The following is a 17,941-nucleotide window of genomic DNA, read 5'->3' as shown; positions in this document are numbered from 1 at the left end:
ACATGGTCTTGAAATTATAGGATAAATAAAAATCAAGCAGTACATGTACACTACCACAACTTGTTACTTTAAAATGTAATCTTCAAAGCCAACTTTACAACCCTTTTTGTTTGAAGCCCCACGTGATCTTTCCTTCCATCCACCACTGACACCAAGAGAGCTTCCAGAATATCAACCTCCAAGGTAGCTGATTTGTGAATGGAACTACTGTTTGCTCCACACATTTACTCAACTCTACCTTTCTGAAGACACCAGCACAATTGTTAACTCTAGACGCTTTTTGCTCAGAAACATCACTCCTATGTGTACCCTCTGTGCTGTCAAATGTTTCTGTAAAGAGAACTCTTGTCCAGGTTTGAGAACCACAACAGAACTTTTATTCCATCACCCTTTGTTATCTCAACATACTGCGCTAAAAGATACCTTTTCCACTCACAGAAGAAGAAAACTTTGAAGTGGCCTTGCGACCCACATTCGGTTTGGAAACACACACAATCAATCCCCCTCTTGAAAAAATGTGGGTTTTACACGTTGAACCTGGTCATGATAAGCCTTGTTTTTACTTAAATCTTTCTCTGACTTTTTCTAACACTCCACCAAATTCATTCCTCTCACTATTACCACTGTGAGTCAGAAAGGTACATCCTTCCCTACCCCTCATAAGACGATAAGGAGTAACATCGGTGGTCGAGTGGGGGGTATTAAGGTAGCTCGATAGATTTTCTTGTACGAATGCAGCAACATCCTCATTATCTGCCAAAGCTGCTTGGTGCATTCACTTAGAAATATGTTGACCCTTTCCACTTGACCAGTGGCTATAGGGCAAACCAGAGGTGCCCGTTCTGTTCCAAGGCCACATTTTCCCTGGAATTGCACCATTTTATATCAAACAAACTGTACTCCATTATCCGACATTAACATTTTGGGTGATCCTTCACTTTGAAAACACCCCTTCCAAGAATTTGATCACCACATTAGTAGTAGGATGTTTAACAAAGGAATGGTAAATCCACTTTGGAAATGTATCAATGATTACAATTAAAAAACTCTTTCTTGACCTAACAGATTGTATAGACCTGAGAACTCAACAGAAACCTATTCCAATGATTGCATGGAATGCTCTGAAGTTTTACTGGCTCACATGACACTTTCCAATGTTTGTCAGAATTCACACAGACCGGACCAGTATCAATGAAGTTCTCTATTGCTACATCCATGCCTGGCCACCAATAATGTAGTTTCAGCACTTCTTGGTTCCAGAAACACCGGGATGTCCATAATGAGCCAGCTTTATGAGCTTGCGTAGAATCCCCACCAGTGGAGCAAATCAATCATGTCTTAACAATATGTTATCATCCAGACTTAATTCATTTGAAACCGGAGCAAAACTTTGTAATCTTGGACCCAAATTCCTTTCACGTGGCCAACTTGCCTTCACATACTGCTTTACTCTCTGCAACTGCTCACCTAACTGCGACACTCTTTCCCACTCAAATTCTGAAATAATTCCATCACAATTGTCCAACACATCTACCACAGCAACTACACATTTGTGTTGATCCAAGATAGGTTCATCCACTTTCGCTTGTTGGGACAATCTAGAACAACTGTTCACAGGGATTTTTTTCCACCTGGAATTTGCCGTATTTCAAAGTTGAAGTCTTGCAACCTTGCTATTAATCTTGATGACGCTTTGCTCGTTCTCACCCCTTCCATCATAAACACCAAAGATTTGCGGTATGTGACCAATATAAATGGCTTACCCTGTAAAAAGTTCTTAAACTACTCTACAGCCCACACACAAGCCAACGCTTCTTTCTCAATAGTATTATACTGTAGCTCTTAACCTCTCAATGCTCTAGAGATAAAAGAAACTACTCTCTAATTGCCATTAACCACCTGACTAAACACAGCTCACACACCAGTGGAGCTGGCTCAAACCGAGACATAAAACTCAATATTGGAATTAAAAGTACAAAGTGCTGGAGCAATTAACGTTTTAACCTTCCCAAAAGCTTCATCGTGTTTGGTTGTCCAAACAAACGGTACGCCTTTTTTTAAAAAGTTGTTAGGGTCACAAAAACGAAATACCCCTGTACCAATCTGGCACAGTAATCTTTTAGTCCCAAAAAGTATCTCAAAGAATATTCGTTGTATGGTGTAATGTTATTTCTAATAGCACTAACCAAATCTGCCTTAGGAAAGATGCCTTCACTGGTAATCTTGTGTTCCAAATAAATCAGTGTCCTTGACTACGAACCTGCACTTATCCTTACTCATAGTCATGCCTCTACCTTTTAAAGTTCAAAGCACACAGTCCAACAAGCTATTATGTCCTTCATTTGTTTCCGCAAAAAATAAGAATGCGTTCTGGAACGCTTGTACCCATCTGAAATCCTGAAACATGTGTCAATAACTCTTTGGAACACACTGGCTACCGAGGGCAAGTCAACCAGCAACCTTAAAAATCTGTAAATGCTTTAAGAACTTTGGGCTCTTCCTCAAAAGTTATCTGGTGATATGCAGACTTGAGATCAATTATAGAAAAAATACTTACCCACATTTACTGCAGCAAGCAACTCTTGAATTCTAGGCAGTAGGCGACTGTCTTGCACAATATTTTTATTAACTGATCTCAAGACAACACATACCCGTAAATCTCCATTTTTTCTTCAAAGCTATCACAATAGCCAAAATCCACTCTGAACTGTCAGTGCTTTCAATGATACCACCAGCACACAAATTGTTCAGATGTTACTTGAGTTGAGCATGCACACCCAAAGGCACTATCCGTAAATTGTGCAGCACCGGAACAGACCTTTTTTTAAATCATTTTATTTGAGGAGTGAACCACTTTACTTGCCTAAACTCATTTATAAATACAAGACCATACTTGGCAATTATTTCTTCATCATTGGTACGACGTACATCATGATGGTTTAAAGATATTTCCCTCAGCACTATAAGACAATCAGTAGCCGGGCATAACATCACTTCCAACTTTCCTAGATCATACCATCCAACAATATCCTTCCCATTGATTGCAACATATATTTTTTGTAAAAATGTCACGTCCTCGAAACTCAAGTTTATCTTTAAAATATCCCAACCTATCAATTTCCAAAATTTGCAAATGCTTTGGGATTCACATCGGACTTCTTCAACTCTACATCACTCCACTTATTTTTTAAAACTTTCTTCTGAAAGTATGGAGAAAGGAGAACCTGAAATCAGCCATGACATCCAAAGTCACCTCAACAATGTGACATTCACCCAATGGTGCTTTAAAACCTGATTTAATGGTATTCCCATTGAAATCATACTGTTCATCATGTAATGTAATAATCAGTTGCTTGTAGATTTCCAAAAATTTCTATTGCTGCAGTACCCAAAAAACTGAACAATACGGCTAGCTTTATTTCTGGTGCAAATGCTTTGCCTTTAATAGCAAAAACATAGTTTTCAAAAGTTTTAAACCACTTTTTCCACATCAAGAGTGGTTTACTAGGCACTTGTAAAAATATGAACGGCCGCACACACCGCATTATGCTAATTTAACTGTGTGAGCATCACAGATCCGAGAGTTGCGCTTCAAGACTGAAAGAAGAATGCGCATCACTGACACTGTGCCCCGTAAAACACGCCACTTGGGTTGAAGCCTGTTTGGTTCCTGATCCAAGATGGCCATTACGCTACTTCCTGTAGCGCAATGATGTTGTTCCTAGAATACAAGCATAGAAAAACAGTCTTCATGGAGCAGTCTTCAGTGCCTCACAGCGGAATACGCATGCGATCCCCAGCCACATAATTAAAAAATAACAGAGAACACACAGGTAACAAACTGTTCAGCACCTGTAATCTGAAGTTTAAGATATGAGCAGAAAGTTCTAGGTAGGTACCTGTGACAACCCTAACTTCCAAGTCGTTCAAATTCTTCATCATCTATATTAAAAATTCCTCACAAGATAATACTCTTGCTTTTCCGGATATCATCACAGTGGGCAGACGCTTGAACCATCACTAATCAATTGTTCTGTGCACGCGTGGGTTCGGATCCCATCCTCGTCGCTACTGTAGTAACGTGGCTCAAGAAACTTCACGAAGCCATGAAGTTGATTAAAAGTAGTCTATTCAAGTTTCATAAATACGCCCAGTGGTGGAGAGCAGAGAAACATCGTCGCTCACCAACAAATCCTCTTCCTGTCTGCCGCCTATACCTGAAAACCACCATTTCCTGAAAGGCAAGCACCAAGTTTTCTGAATGTGGCACCATAATATAGGTGTTGATTTTTGGTCCTTGATCAGAAGTGGCAACCTCGCCAGTCCAGCATCTCACTCATTGAAGGCTTCTGGAATATTTCAATGTTGAGTTATCTGTTGTGTAACTAGCATTGTGCATTCAGAATGCCTTAGGTCGTGGTATTCCAGTTGTACCCTAGTAGGGCTGGGGCCAAGTCAGTTGGTTCCCTCCTCTTCCTGCTTCAGCACAGCTCTTCGGTCCTTCTTCCTGTCTGAAGACGCAAGGTTCAGTGTTGCCCCAAATACTAAATTATGGGGCATTTCAGGTAGGTAAAGGATGGGACCAATGGGTGCCTTCCTTGGAGTGGGTACACCCCCCCATTATGCCACCCTCCAGTAGGAGGGGGCATAAGCCTCACTCTTGTTGGCTGGATCCCCCCATCTTCAAGATGGCGGCGACTGAACAGCAGAGGGCTGGGTCAGATTACAAGGGGGCACTCCTTTGAAGCTTCCCCTTCGTGGATCCTGCCCATCCTGAGGGAGGAGGCTTGGTACCTCAACCCAGGATGGGCTTTGTTTCAGGACACCGAGAGCAGCAGGCTCTCTACCCAGGGGTCCAGAAGAACAAACCTAGACACCTGTCTAACTACAATGCACTTAAGACACAGATGTAAACCTCCAGCATTCTTTGGAAAGGCGGATTCATTCCTTAGTAGAAACACGCAAGAAGAAATTGTGACCCTCTTCGATGGAAAGCAGCAGAAACAGCAATGGGCGACACTGCATGGGAAGACTTGTGACAGCAATACATTAATTATGGAAACAGTATGTTTATCAGTCAAATTTCTGTTATGTTTATATATCATGTTGTTACTTCATTAGCGCCTAGTTGACCAACAAGTAATTTGAACAATATCAATTAGTGCACATCTTGAGCCACGGTAGGTGGTGTCACCCACCACAAACGTGGGAAATAAAGGTCTTGCCTAGGGAGTAATAAAGGGTGCATGAACTGCACTACTCGACAGGTGCACCAAATACGTAAGAGGTTTGAATAAGTCCCTTTAAGACTTTATGCACACCACATGCACCTGAGCCAACAATGCTTTCAGCAGCCCAGATTGTGCTTATTTCCCTGCACACACAACACAAGCTGCCCACAGCTCTAGCAAAATTTGAGTAGGTCATGCGCCAGCCTTCGCCAGTCTCCTCCCTGTGTACATAGCTCCCATCTTCATCACCGCACCTGCATGATTTGGATACATTTGTGTGATGGCATCAACGACCAGACCTGGATGGCATCTACTAGATTTGGGTAACTGCGTGTGTGCAGAACTACTTTGTTTCCAGTGTCTGCACTAGAATTCATTTTAAACGCTTCAGCCGGCTCCAGAGTTTGCATAGCTTTCAGTACATTAACGTCATAAATGCCATAAGCACAAAGAGTGTGGAGACTTACAAATTATCTACCCGCCAATCTGAGGCGCTGCATGCCACCAACGGGGTCCAAACTACAGCTCTGGCGAGGAATAGACATTGTTTGACATTCTACCTAGACCAACAGTAACTTCCATAGCTCGTTTTCACTGCCTGCATGCCCTTTGGGACCAAAGAGGTGGAAAGAAAACAGGCATCCTCGGGCCTGGAAAATACTTCAAATTGACATGACGTGAAAAAAGCAAATAGAAATAGCACAACACAGCAGGAAAACATCTAGTGGGTAGAAAGCACACAATGCCAAGTGGGCAGGTGTGCCCAGATTGACATGGGCCGGTGGGAATAGAGCACAAGTTGGCGAGAGAGGTGGGGCAATGGCACAAAAATGACAGATGGTGACAGGAATCAATCCATTGGGGAACAGGGGATTCGAGATGCAGGCTGATGAAAGCCATGACAAGCGTACAGTACAATTGTGTTGAGCACTAAGTGCACCCTGCTTAAAACGGGCCACTTCTCACTACCGGACGCCCCATTAGGTTAAAGGGTAAACAGAACACAGTGTGAATAAAGTAGAGCAGACTGCACAACATACTGAGGGTAACAGCAGTACAAAATACAGAGGGGCAGGAGGCCACAGAACATTCAAAGAAACAGGAGGGGAGATCAACCACAGCCCTTCAATGGGGATGGGAGGCAGGCCCAACTAGATGCGAGGGTCATGGCCAAGCACCTACGTGGGTGAGGCAAGGCTGACACGGTGGTAGTCCATAGTCTGACTACAGCCGGGTGCATAGACATTGAAACTGACACAGGCAACAAATAAAGGGATATTGTAATGGGTGACACGCAGCGCATTCTAAAAAGCAGAAAAGGGAAGAGGCAGATCGGTTAGGGCAAAGTCTTTTCTATGGATTTGTGGATCGGACACTGGCAGGAGGGGCAAATGGAGCAGCTGTATAGCAGGTGTTTAGGGTTTGATATGGGCATGCATACATATCACTCTGACCCACACAAATCAGGATAAGTCCCATACGCAATTTATAGAAATTAACTGGATTTTGGGATACTTATGTTTCTTGTTCCCCTCCTATGCAGCCGTATTCAAGGTTTAACTTTTCCCACTGGGGTAAACCTCTGTTGCTAGACACACATGGATTCCAAGTTCACTTTAGGGTCAGAAACCAAAAAAGGCTCAGCCCCAGAAAGTTCACCCTGCACATTACGGAAATTCAACATTTCATACTTGGGAAAGCTCAGCTTGATTAATCTAGTATTAAGGTTCTCATTAAGCAAAAGACTGATGAAAACTGAGGGAGAAAACCAAATCTAAACATATTTTGCTAAACGTTCTATCCCTAAACATCTTTTAGAATAACTTTTTTTCTATGTATTCCATTTTTTTTGACAAAACCATCTTTTTATCAACCTTATCATCCGCTTAATATGAATTTTAGTGTAGCTACATATTCAAAAATTATATAAAAATCAAACTATGTTCTACATATCGTTTCTCTTACATACGAGTACTTAGAGGACAGCCATGCCAACACTAACCGCCACATACCATTTCACCTTTAAGAATCATTGTGCCCTTAAGTCTATCTACCATGACAAACACAAAGCATATAACTGCTAAACTGAAGAAACTTTTTTTTATTATTTTAGAAGCCTTTATAAAAGCACAAACAAGGCCCTGTCGACACATCAAAGCATCTCAAGTTTACACAGCTTAAAATACAATATATGCCGAGAAGCTGTGGCATGTCTTTATCAGAAGTGATGCATGGGGTAGAGAGTGAGCAGCAGTCAGTACAATAAAAGATTAGTGAGCTAAAAGGACACAGACATGGTTTCATCTTTCTAAAGTCAGTCCCTTGCTTCAGATGTATTTGCTTAGGTAAGCAAAGTTCAAATTACAGTTAGTAAAATTGCACTTTTTTAAAGCAGTCCCTTTATTTAGATGTGCTTGCTACAGTAAATAAAGATTAAACAGGTAGGATAGTAAGGGAATGTCAAATATTACAGAATATGTCAAGTAAGAGAAGTTTCAGAGCGCATTTTAATAAGTTAGAGGATTAGAGCAGCATGACAGACACATGTAGGAGGTTTCACACCTTAAGTGCATGCCCTTAAAGGTCAGTAGGTGAGCTTTTCTTAAAATGCTAGCTCTGAAAGCAAAGATTAGCTCTGCCTCTGGTGATAACGTAGCCCACAGAGAGGCCTGTTTTAACGAAAGAAATTAGGTGGTATTCATGTGCAGTGCTTATATCTTGAACAGGCAGGCAGTTTTATAAATAGAGTTTGCCTCAATTTGTAATTATATTAACCAAAAAAAAGGACCAGTGTGTTATAGTTGAATTTAAGAAAGTTTGTCACCAGACTGGTTGTAGCATGCATTGTCGCCTTCTGCAGTATATGGCTTTTCTTTCATAGACTAGTCAGAATAGAATTTAAACGGTCAAGGGAGAAAATAATGAAGGATTCCACAGTAGCTTTTTTTGTCGTTTTGACGTCTGAAAGGCCTGAAGTTACGGAAAAATCGGAGTTGACAAAATGCTGCTTTAGCCATATTCTAGATATAGAACCCAAGGTTGAGTTTCCAGTTTAAATATTAGTCCAATGGATTCGGTGGATTCATCAATTGGAGGGTGAAACGCTGCAGAATTGATAGTTAGCCAATACTGGTGGAGTAGGGAGTCGGGTTTTGAAGACTAAGAGAAAATCCATGTTTAATTAATTTAGTTTTAGGAGTCAATCTCTTATCCATTTTTAACTGTTGGATAGGCAGGAAGATAAGATCATGTGATAAGTATTGTTAGAGGTTCTAAGGTATAGTTGGCTACTATACGAGAAGAGAAGATACTGAAGCCCTAAATTAGTTACAAGTTCTAGAAGTTGTTAAATATATATATTGTGTCTTAAAGGTGCCATTACTGAGCCCTGGGGATGCCACAGGTCAGAGGGGTATTGTTTAGGGAGAGACTGCCCAGTTTTAACCCACTGACATCTGTTTGTTTTCAAGATATGATTGGGACCGTCTTAGTACCATGCCATTTATTCAGATCCTTTCTTCAAGAGTATGGAGGAGCATTTTATGGTGCAATGCCAGGTCTTTAAAAAAAGAATCAGAACTAAAGTATCATCGAAAATGTTTAATTGTCATCAAATAAGATCCATCAATTATAATTATGTGCTGTGCTATGCACGGAGACCTGTTTGAAAATAACCGTAAGGTTGCTTTCTTTCACATGGTCCTTATTCTTGGGATACTCAAAGAACATCAATACGGGTAAGCGGTTGGTGGGGCAAACATTATCATTTGGGACAGCCGTAGATTTTTTAAGCAAGGGTATAACGTGTTCTTTTGAGTAGTAAACACATACCCATGTTCTAAAAACAAATTGATAACTTCAAACGAGTCTGGAATTGGAGCTGAACTGATTTTCTTTTGACAAGTGAGCAAGTATATGGACAGCTGAATAGCAGAAAGGTTTCATTTGCTTAATGGTGTCTTTAAGAAACTCTTCTCTAACTAGCTTAAAGCTAAACTATGGAGGTATTTGTTTTCTTAGTGATAACCATTTACGGAAAATCAAAAGTGGAGGAGCAGCAGAAATCTTGTGTGGTCATCTTGATTTTATTGTGTAAGATTTGGGGAACTCGGCACATTATTTGCCGACATTTCAAAATTGGATGTTGAAGTGAAAGAATCTTTCAACATTTGAAAGTGTTTTTCTTGATCTGTTTAGCCCCATTTATTTGGCCAGAATTACATTTTGTCTTGTAAACAGCTCTTTTGGATTGTTTTGAATAGCTTTGTTTAAAATGTACTAATTGTTTTTTTAAATATAATGAAATATTACAGTTAACCTTATTTATAAAATGTTATTTGCTAGCAGTTAATACATCTGGACTGATAAAACGGTTGTGTCCAATTATAAATAAATGTTTAGCCAAAATTGTGTTCCTGAGCAAATAACTGCAGTAGTGAAAATGGTCTACGATGTTAGGGCAAAAACTAGGTTAATGTAAAAAAAAAAAAAAAAAAAAATAGAACACAAATGCTAGCAAAATAGGTTTAGGGAAACCATTTTAAAACAAAACATTTTAACCTTGTATCACGTGCTACCTGATGAAAACCCACATACCTACCATCTAGCAAGAAATTCACCATCTAGCAAGAAATTCATTCTAGGAAGGGGTAAACAAAAAACTGCATGCAAGATAGGCTTGGAGGGGGAAGGGACATTGGCTGTTAAAGGGGCGAGAAGTCAGAGGTAGATCACAGTTTGGAGTCAGAGGAGAGAGGGTGCAGAAGGATTTCAAAAGGAAAGGTGAAAGTGGACACAGCCCAAGGATATGAGGGTGATTACAAAATTGGAATGGGCACAGAGCCAAGGGGGGCAATGGAGAAAAGCATGGAACCATGGAATGGGCCTATTGGAGAGAACACAAAGGCGATAGGGTATAAGAAGATGAGCGGTGGGAGAATCAGGGGAGATAGTGTGCAGAGAAGCGGTTCAGAGACTAGACTAGCAGTCAGGGGTGAAGGCAGAGACAAAGAGCACAAAGAGTGGTCAAAGAGGAAAATGCACTGTTCTCCCACTATTGAGTTTATACTGTTGTGATACAACATACTGACTTGTAAAGCACACTGACGTCGAAAGACTCAAGCCACGCTATAGAAAATCACAAATAAATTAATAACATGTATTAGCACAGCCGATAGGTCTGCCTGCATTTTGAACGCGGACTAAAACTTTTTCAAAAGGACTGCTGCAGTAAGAAAAAAAGGACTTTGTAAACAATGTACCTATGAGATAACATTTTGAGATAACTTTTGAGATGGAAAATAACCCATCATGTAATTACTAATGTATTTATATGTGGCTTATGACCCCTGATGAGGCATCAAATGGATTGTTTGGCAAGTAGCAAGCTGCTCCAGAACCAAAGATTAGTAGTTAGAAAAATGTCTTGTGTTTTTCTCGTGCATTTGTTGTGCTAGGTTTGAGCTCTTTATTTCAAACATGTTCAGTAGAGTGTGGAGTGGGGGTAAAATAATAATAGCGATAGGATTGAAAAGGGCAATGCCAGCACTCTCTACAACGATGGAAAATACATCAAAGAGCCAACAGGATGAAGTGAGGGGGGTAATGGACCATGGTCCACCAATGGGAGCTAACGTATATTATGAAAAGTATACATTGCTGACGTGACGTCAGTTGGAGTTTGGAGGGGGATCAGAAAACAGAGAGAGGGGGTCTAGTGGTGCAGGAGGGGCACAGAGAATGCAAGGGGATAAGGATATGAAGAACTGGTCAGAAGAAACAACAAGAACCACAAGCCACAGGGGTCAGGGTGGACAGTATATGAGAGTTGAAAGAGGAAAGTCGTGCAAAGGGATATGGATATGAGGAACTGGTTAGAAGAACCACAAGTCTGAGGGGTCAGGGTGGACAGTATATGAGAGTTCAAAGAGGAAAGTCATACAAGGGGATAAGGATATGAAGAACTGGTTAGAAGAACCACAAGTCTGATGGGTCAGGGTGGACAGATGTAGGAGTTCAAAGAGGAAAGTCATGCAAAGTTAAATGAGTCAAACTTAAGAGGACAATAAAAACAATACAACGAGAAGTGGTCCTAATTGGAGGCAGTATAGGAAAGGACATACAGAAGGGTAAAAAAAATGGGCATAAGGTGGGATTAACGTAGAGAGGATACAAGGAGGGTGATCAACGGGCAAGGAGTATCGCGCCAATTTCTCGAGTCCAGGCCTCTGTGTTTATCCTCAATGTCATAGGTTCGAATCCTCACACACCCCTTTGCCTTTCATTCAGTGTCAATAAGATAAATGCTACTGAGCAGGGTAACAATAACAATAAACATGTGTTATTCTGCCTAAATGGATACTTGTGCGTTTCAGAAATTCATGTTACGTTATAAATAAACCACTCAAAGGGAACAGAAAGGTAAGCAATTTGCGAGGGGTGGGGTGTAGAGGACCGGGTGGTGGTCAAAGGCCAAGAGAGCACGAGTGAGGTCAATATGCAAGAGAGCATGGGTCAGGTCAAAGAGACAGGCTGAGGTCAAAGTGGCGCTCTAAAGTCAGGAGCGGTTTAATATTGCCATTAGACATGCAGTATACACCCCCACCCCCAAGCTACCGTCTACGTTTAATCGGTTCTCACCGGGTCCCGGCCTTGTCACCCATGTCGCTCACGCACGGGGGCGCGCCTCCGCTTCCTCTGCCGCGCGTTCCCGTCCGTCCGTTCCTGGAGCTCACGCGGGGATCCGGTCGCTGTTTACCAGCAGAAACCCAGGATGCCCCGGGCTGGTCCCACGCCACGGCCCTGCTGCCAGCTGATTAGGGCGCTGAGTGCTTCACCCAGATGCGCCCCTTCGGCTGCTGATAGCAGCTGGATTTGGGAGACCTGCGCCTGGGCCTGCCTCCCTCTCAACTGATTGGCGAGCTTGGAGGTCACGCGCGAGGGCTCTCCTCGGCCGCTGATAGGTGCGCTCGGGGGGTCGCGCGCCGCGACCGATGGCCTCTGGAGCCTCTGTCAAGACTCTGCAGAGACCCCAGCAAGGCTCGAGCTCAGTCCGTGCATTCCGCCCTTCCGCTGATGGGCGGCTCCCGCTAACCAATCTAATCCCCGCCCTCGGCGAACTCACCAATCAAAAGGGGGGCGGGCACTGACGTCAGCGCAAGATTTAGCAGGCTGGGGGGGCGCGAACCAGAGATGAGACCAGGGAGGAGGGGTACCGGTGAGCGAGGAAAGGAGAGCTTGTCAGTGGATTATTGCCTAAGTGACCGCACCTAATTGACCACCAATGTAACCTTATCGAGCCCGCCACTATCGAAAGACAGCAACCAAGTCAAAAGGAGCAACACCGTTGATCACCTGTTTCAACAACCCGTTGATCACCAGTGAGTCAGCGACACCTTCCAGTGATCACATCAAGATTATGCTGTTGGTGATTAACACGAACTGTGATCACAACTAGAGGCCCACGATTCACAAATATAATTTTACAGTGAGACCTTTAGGTGGTGTCTCCTTCCCTGTAAGCAATCATGCAAATAACGGAAGGGATAAACATACGCCTCAATTCACAGCCATGACATTCCTATAAGTGTTATTGCTCCCTCAAATACGCTTACTTTCGGCAACTGTTTGTAAAGCAATGTAAGCTAGGTGTAGTACATTCCTTTCGTGCTTAACAGTCTAGGCTTTCAAGAATGTGCATGCATTTACATTCTATGTCTTTGTTTGAATGTGAGTGTTCTCTTCCAAGTCAGTTGTTCTCCTGTCCTTGGAAGATTCAGGCCTTATCATGCTCTGCTCATATAATAAATAATCCAGGATCTACTTACCTTGTCTGTGTCTTCAGTCTACTACAATTTGGCAATGAGTGCAACCAAGACCAGATGACACACTATCCCAAGCCACTCGAGTGGATTGCTTGAAGTCCAATTGCCCCGGATGAGAGCTGACAGCAGCAACGTAAATCCAAGGTGTGTCTCCCCATTTCCAGATCGTGAAGCAGAGTTGTGGCAGGCCAATTTTGGGTGGAGGCTCTCGCGTCCCAACAATGACGTCCCACCGATGACCCAACCAGACAGCGGTTGCCGTGAGTGACGTATCCAACATACCGTCACCCAGCGTGTCAGTGCTCTCCAGACAACATAGAGAACATGCCTCGATGAACCATCTCCTAGCAACGGCCCTTGTAAGTAAGCGACGCCACGTTGATGTATTTCGCTGTTGCGTGCGTCCTTAGCAACGCGAAACGTCAACATCCATCTTCTCTCCAAAGCGCAGTGTCAACACGCACCACGCCGGCATGGCCAACTGCCATCTTTCTAAAGCATTTTCCCTTGGCAACCTCTCACGGAGCAAAATTGCTTAGCAACAAGCTCACCAAAGCTTCCCCAGGCACTTTCACAAGGGGCTAAAGCCTCTACAGTAGTTTTCACTGTGATATACACACCTGTTGTATATCATACTGCATCTTGGCTCACTTTGGACACTCTGAACATTTTTTATGGTACTTTCCATTTTTCAAAGTTATCTCGTTGTGGTCATTACTTGGTCTTTCATGCTTAACCCTCTCATACTGAAAGCATTTTCCAGGACCTCATTTATTACCTTTTCTTCTTTTTCTAGTTCCCATTTTCATCATTTTGCTACATTATGGCTGCTGCTCCGATCTGAGTCGTTCTACCGCCATACATTTTATCTCAACCTGGTCCTCCTAGCATTCCATGGGAGGATTGGATCCTCATGTTCGAAAATTACTTGGATGCTCTGGACGGACAAGGCTTCTCCACTAAAAGGAAGAAAACTCTTTAACTAAGCACATTAGGCAAAGAGGGACAGCAAATCTTTCAATATCTCCCTCAAGCTCTTCAAGCTAACGGTCAAGCATGCCCGATGAATATAAAGAGGCGATAGGTCGGTTGGAAGCCAGGTATGCTAAAGAAGAAAATCTAGTAATAAAAAGGTATAAATTCTACACACAACACCAGAAACAATGTGAATCTATTGATGAGTTCATCTCTAGACTTAAAGAACTGTCCTTCAAATGCAAACTTGGCAAAATGACTGATGAACTAATAAGAGATCAACTTATTGTTCAATGTAACAATAAGAAAATTCAGGAGCGACTTTCGGCAGCAAAGCACCCTAACCTAAAAACGGCCATTGACTTAGCAAAAGTTTTTGAACAATCTGAAGGGTGCATGAAAGAACTTGAAAAGAGAAATCTCAGTCATGACATTAATGAAGTTTCATTCCATGATTTTCAAGACAACGACCGTAGTGATGATGACTTAAGCGCCATTATTGTAGTTAAAAACAAAGGAAAATTGCTCAGGAAACCTTTCACGCCTATGTCTACTGGCACCAAAATTTGTAATAGGGGTGGCAGCAGTGCACACTGATCAGACTCAAAATGTTGTTTTGCTGCCAAGCAGGAATGTTTGAAATTTGGTCGTATGGGCCATTATGCCAGGATTTGTAGAAGCAAATTTCGCTCTTCAGTATCTAGCGTATAAGGAGCTGGAAAAGCTGATGACCTTGATTGTGACAGAATTTTGGTGGTTGACTCTGGGGATGTCTCTGTTGATGATGACAGAAGGAAAAATAAGCAGAAGGCTATGTTTACCATTGATGGCTGAGAAGTGTGCTTGATGGTTGACACCAGGTCAAAATTTACCATTATTCCTAAATGTCTTTTCAATGAGAAGTGGGTTAACAAACAACTTCTCCTGAAAGACATTTCCCCTGGTGGGTATCATGGTGAATCAATAGCTATCTTGGGATACTTCGAGGCACACATTATTTTGTCCAACAGGAAAATTTAAGGCAAAGTTTACGTAGCATAACATGGTCCCGCTATTCTAGGGTGGGTGCATCAATATGATCTACGCATCATAGTTAATCCAAGGGCACACATGCAGGTTATGGTTATAGATGATGAAAGTCTGGAATCTATTCTTAAGGGGGCAAATGACGTCTTTAGGGAAGAGCTTGGTCAGCTCAAAGGTTATGCCCATCACATCTTACTCAAAAAAGACTCAATACCTGTACAGCACAAGGTCAGATGTGTGCCTATTGTCGTGAAGGATGAAGTCAAGAATCTCATCAAAGAAATGCTCGATGCAGAAGTCATCAAGCTGGTAGAGGCCTCTCCTTGGATTTCTCCCGTTGTAATTACCAAGAAGGCCGACAGCAAGTTGAGATTCTGTGTGGACTTGAGGTCGAGACAGTCGGTTACTTTACGGGGAGTTACAACTCATCCTAAAACAGAAATTGGATATCCCTTGTCGCTTTAACAAAGGTGACCTAGTCAAAATCAAAAGTGGAAGAGTTAGGAGAGGTCTTTTTAAGTTCAAAGGGCCCTACACAGTCAAAAAAGTTCTTGATCACTGTGTTATCTTAAACAATGGTGAATGTTGGAATTTTTGTCTTGTAGCACTCTACCAAAAGGATGGTGTGGGCCATAACCAAGAAAAACATGTGAGTTCCCTAAGTAGTAGTGGTTATGTCAAAGCTCAGGAGCTTGAAGATACCTCCAATCCAAAGCTGTCTGGTGCTGTCTTTGGTGGGGGGATTCCCTGATTCCTGTGGATTCTTTGATTCCTGTGGGTTAATCCTCAGGTTGTTTGACTTCCTCCCAAACCAATAGTTCTGTTTTAGACACTGAGAGACCATGTTCCTCCCGTTCTCTCAGGTGCCAAAAACCGCCTATTTATCTTAAGGATTTTGTGTGTTAGTTTTTTTTTCTTCTTTTCTCTCTTTCATGGTTTTGTTATTTTTGCCTTTGGAAAGGGAGATGTGTAGCACATTACTTTCATGCTTTACAGTCTAGGCTTTCAAGAATGTACATGCATTTACATTCCCTGTCTTTGTTTGAATGTGAGTGTTCTCTTCCAAGTCAGTTGTTCTCCCCGTAAAGTAACCGACTGTCTCGACCTCAAGTCCACACAGAATCTCAACTTGCTGTCGGCCTTCTTGGTAATTACAACGGGAGAAATCCAAGGAGAGGCCTCTACCAGCTTGATGACTCCTGCATCGAGCATTTCTTTGATGAGATTCTTGACTTCATCCTTCACGACAATAGGCACACATCTGACCTTGTGCTGTACAGGTATTGAGTCTTTTTTGAGTAAGATGTGATGGGCATAACCTTTGAGCTGACCAAGCTCTTCCCTAAAGATGTCATTTGCCCCCTTAAGAATAGATTCCAGACTTTCATCATCTATAACCATAACCTGCATGTGTGCCCTTGGATTAACTATGATGCATAGATCATATTGATGCACCCACCCTAGAATAGCGGGACCATGTTATGCTACGTAAACTTTGCCTTAAATTTTCCTGTCGGACAAAATAATGTGTGCCTCGAAGTATCCCAAGATAGCTATTGATTCACCATGATACCCACCAGGGGAAATGTCTTTCAGGAGAAGTTGTTTGTTAACCCACTTCTCGTTGAAAAGACATTTAGGAATAATGGTAAATTTTGACCTGGTGTCAACCATCAAGCACACTTGTCAGCCATCAATGGTAAACATAGCCTTCTGCTTATTTTTCCTTCTGTCATCATCAACAGAGACATCCCCAGAGTCAACCACCAAAATTCTGTCACAATCAAGGTCATCAGCTTTTCCAGCTCCTTATACGCTAGATACTGAAGAGCGAAATTTGCTTCTACAAATCCTGGCATAATGGCCCATACGACCAAATTTCAAACATTCCTGCTTGGCAGCAAAACAACATTTTGAGTCTGATCAGTGTGCACTGCTGCCACCCCTATTACAAATTTTGGTGCCAGTAGACATAGGTGTGAAAGGTTTCCTGTGCAATTTTCCTTTGTTTTTAACTACAATAATGGCGCTTAAGTCATCTTCACTACGGTCGTTGTCTTGAAAATCATGGAATGAAACTTCATTAATGTCATGACTGAGATTTCTCTTTTCAAGTTCTTTCATGCACCGCCCTTTTGAAATTGACTTTAACCGTATTCTTTGTGAAAGTATTCTTTCCGTTATGGGTGTTCCTGAGGAGACGTCTTCCGACCAGTGGCGTCTCTGAACATAGATTTAGAATGTGCCGTTAATGGACCATTAACGGCATCCCTCTAGGGCACACGCTATACTCTTCTTAATCAAAAAAGGATTCAACTTCAAGTTCCATCTGAATGTTCAATTGTGTTTATTTATTCATTCGTTATTTCCAATTAATTCCATTTTTCGTATTTCGTTCTTAATTTGATGTTTTCAATTGACATCATTGCAATTCCATCCTCCTATGCATTTCGGGCATTGAAGCCCTTCCTCAGGGAGAGGCACTAGAAATTCAAAAGCATATATAAACAAAAGTCATTACATCGTGCATGCCTAAAAATTGGTCAAAGTTCAGGTCAGCTAATAATGTTGCATGCTAAAAAATTGTGCGTGTGTGTTTTAGTGCAACCGTTAACCCGAAAACCATAAGGTGTATTCAAAAAATCAAAAACGCCAGGGGACGTTACTCACATGAGTCTGATGTCTTATATGATAAAGCATGCACCATTGCCCTGAGTTCCCCTTGCAGCGTGTCCCTGTAGGTTGTGAATTTATCCACCTCAGAACACATGAATAATCACATGTGTTTGCTGAGGGACTTCTCTACAATGATTTGAGACCCAGATTGGTGCTTTTTTGTCCTTAGGGATGTACAACTCCAAATATGATGTTTTATCTAGAGCTGCC

General features: G+C 42.1%; 1 protein-coding gene across 1 annotated transcript in view; it reads right to left on the bottom strand.

The window, feature by feature from the left end:
- ARRB2 (arrestin beta 2) overlaps positions 1–12,359 on the bottom strand; it is a 255,504-nt gene extending 243,145 nt beyond the window's left edge. Inside the window, exon 1 of the mRNA XM_078668394.1 lies at positions 11,871–12,359. Coding sequence (XP_078524520.1) covers positions 11,871–11,893 — 23 coding nt within the window. The 5' untranslated portion in view covers positions 11,894–12,359. The remainder of the gene's footprint in view (positions 1–11,870) is intronic.
- Positions 12,360–17,941: the final 5,582 nt, after the last annotated feature.

This window comes from Lissotriton helveticus, chromosome 12 (assembly GCF_964261635.1).
Source record: "Lissotriton helveticus chromosome 12, aLisHel1.1, whole genome shotgun sequence".
Classification (NCBI taxonomy): Eukaryota; Metazoa; Chordata; class Amphibia; order Caudata; family Salamandridae; genus Lissotriton; species Lissotriton helveticus.
Note: the sequence above shows the minus strand (reverse complement) of the source record. Positions and strands in the feature narration are given on the sequence as shown.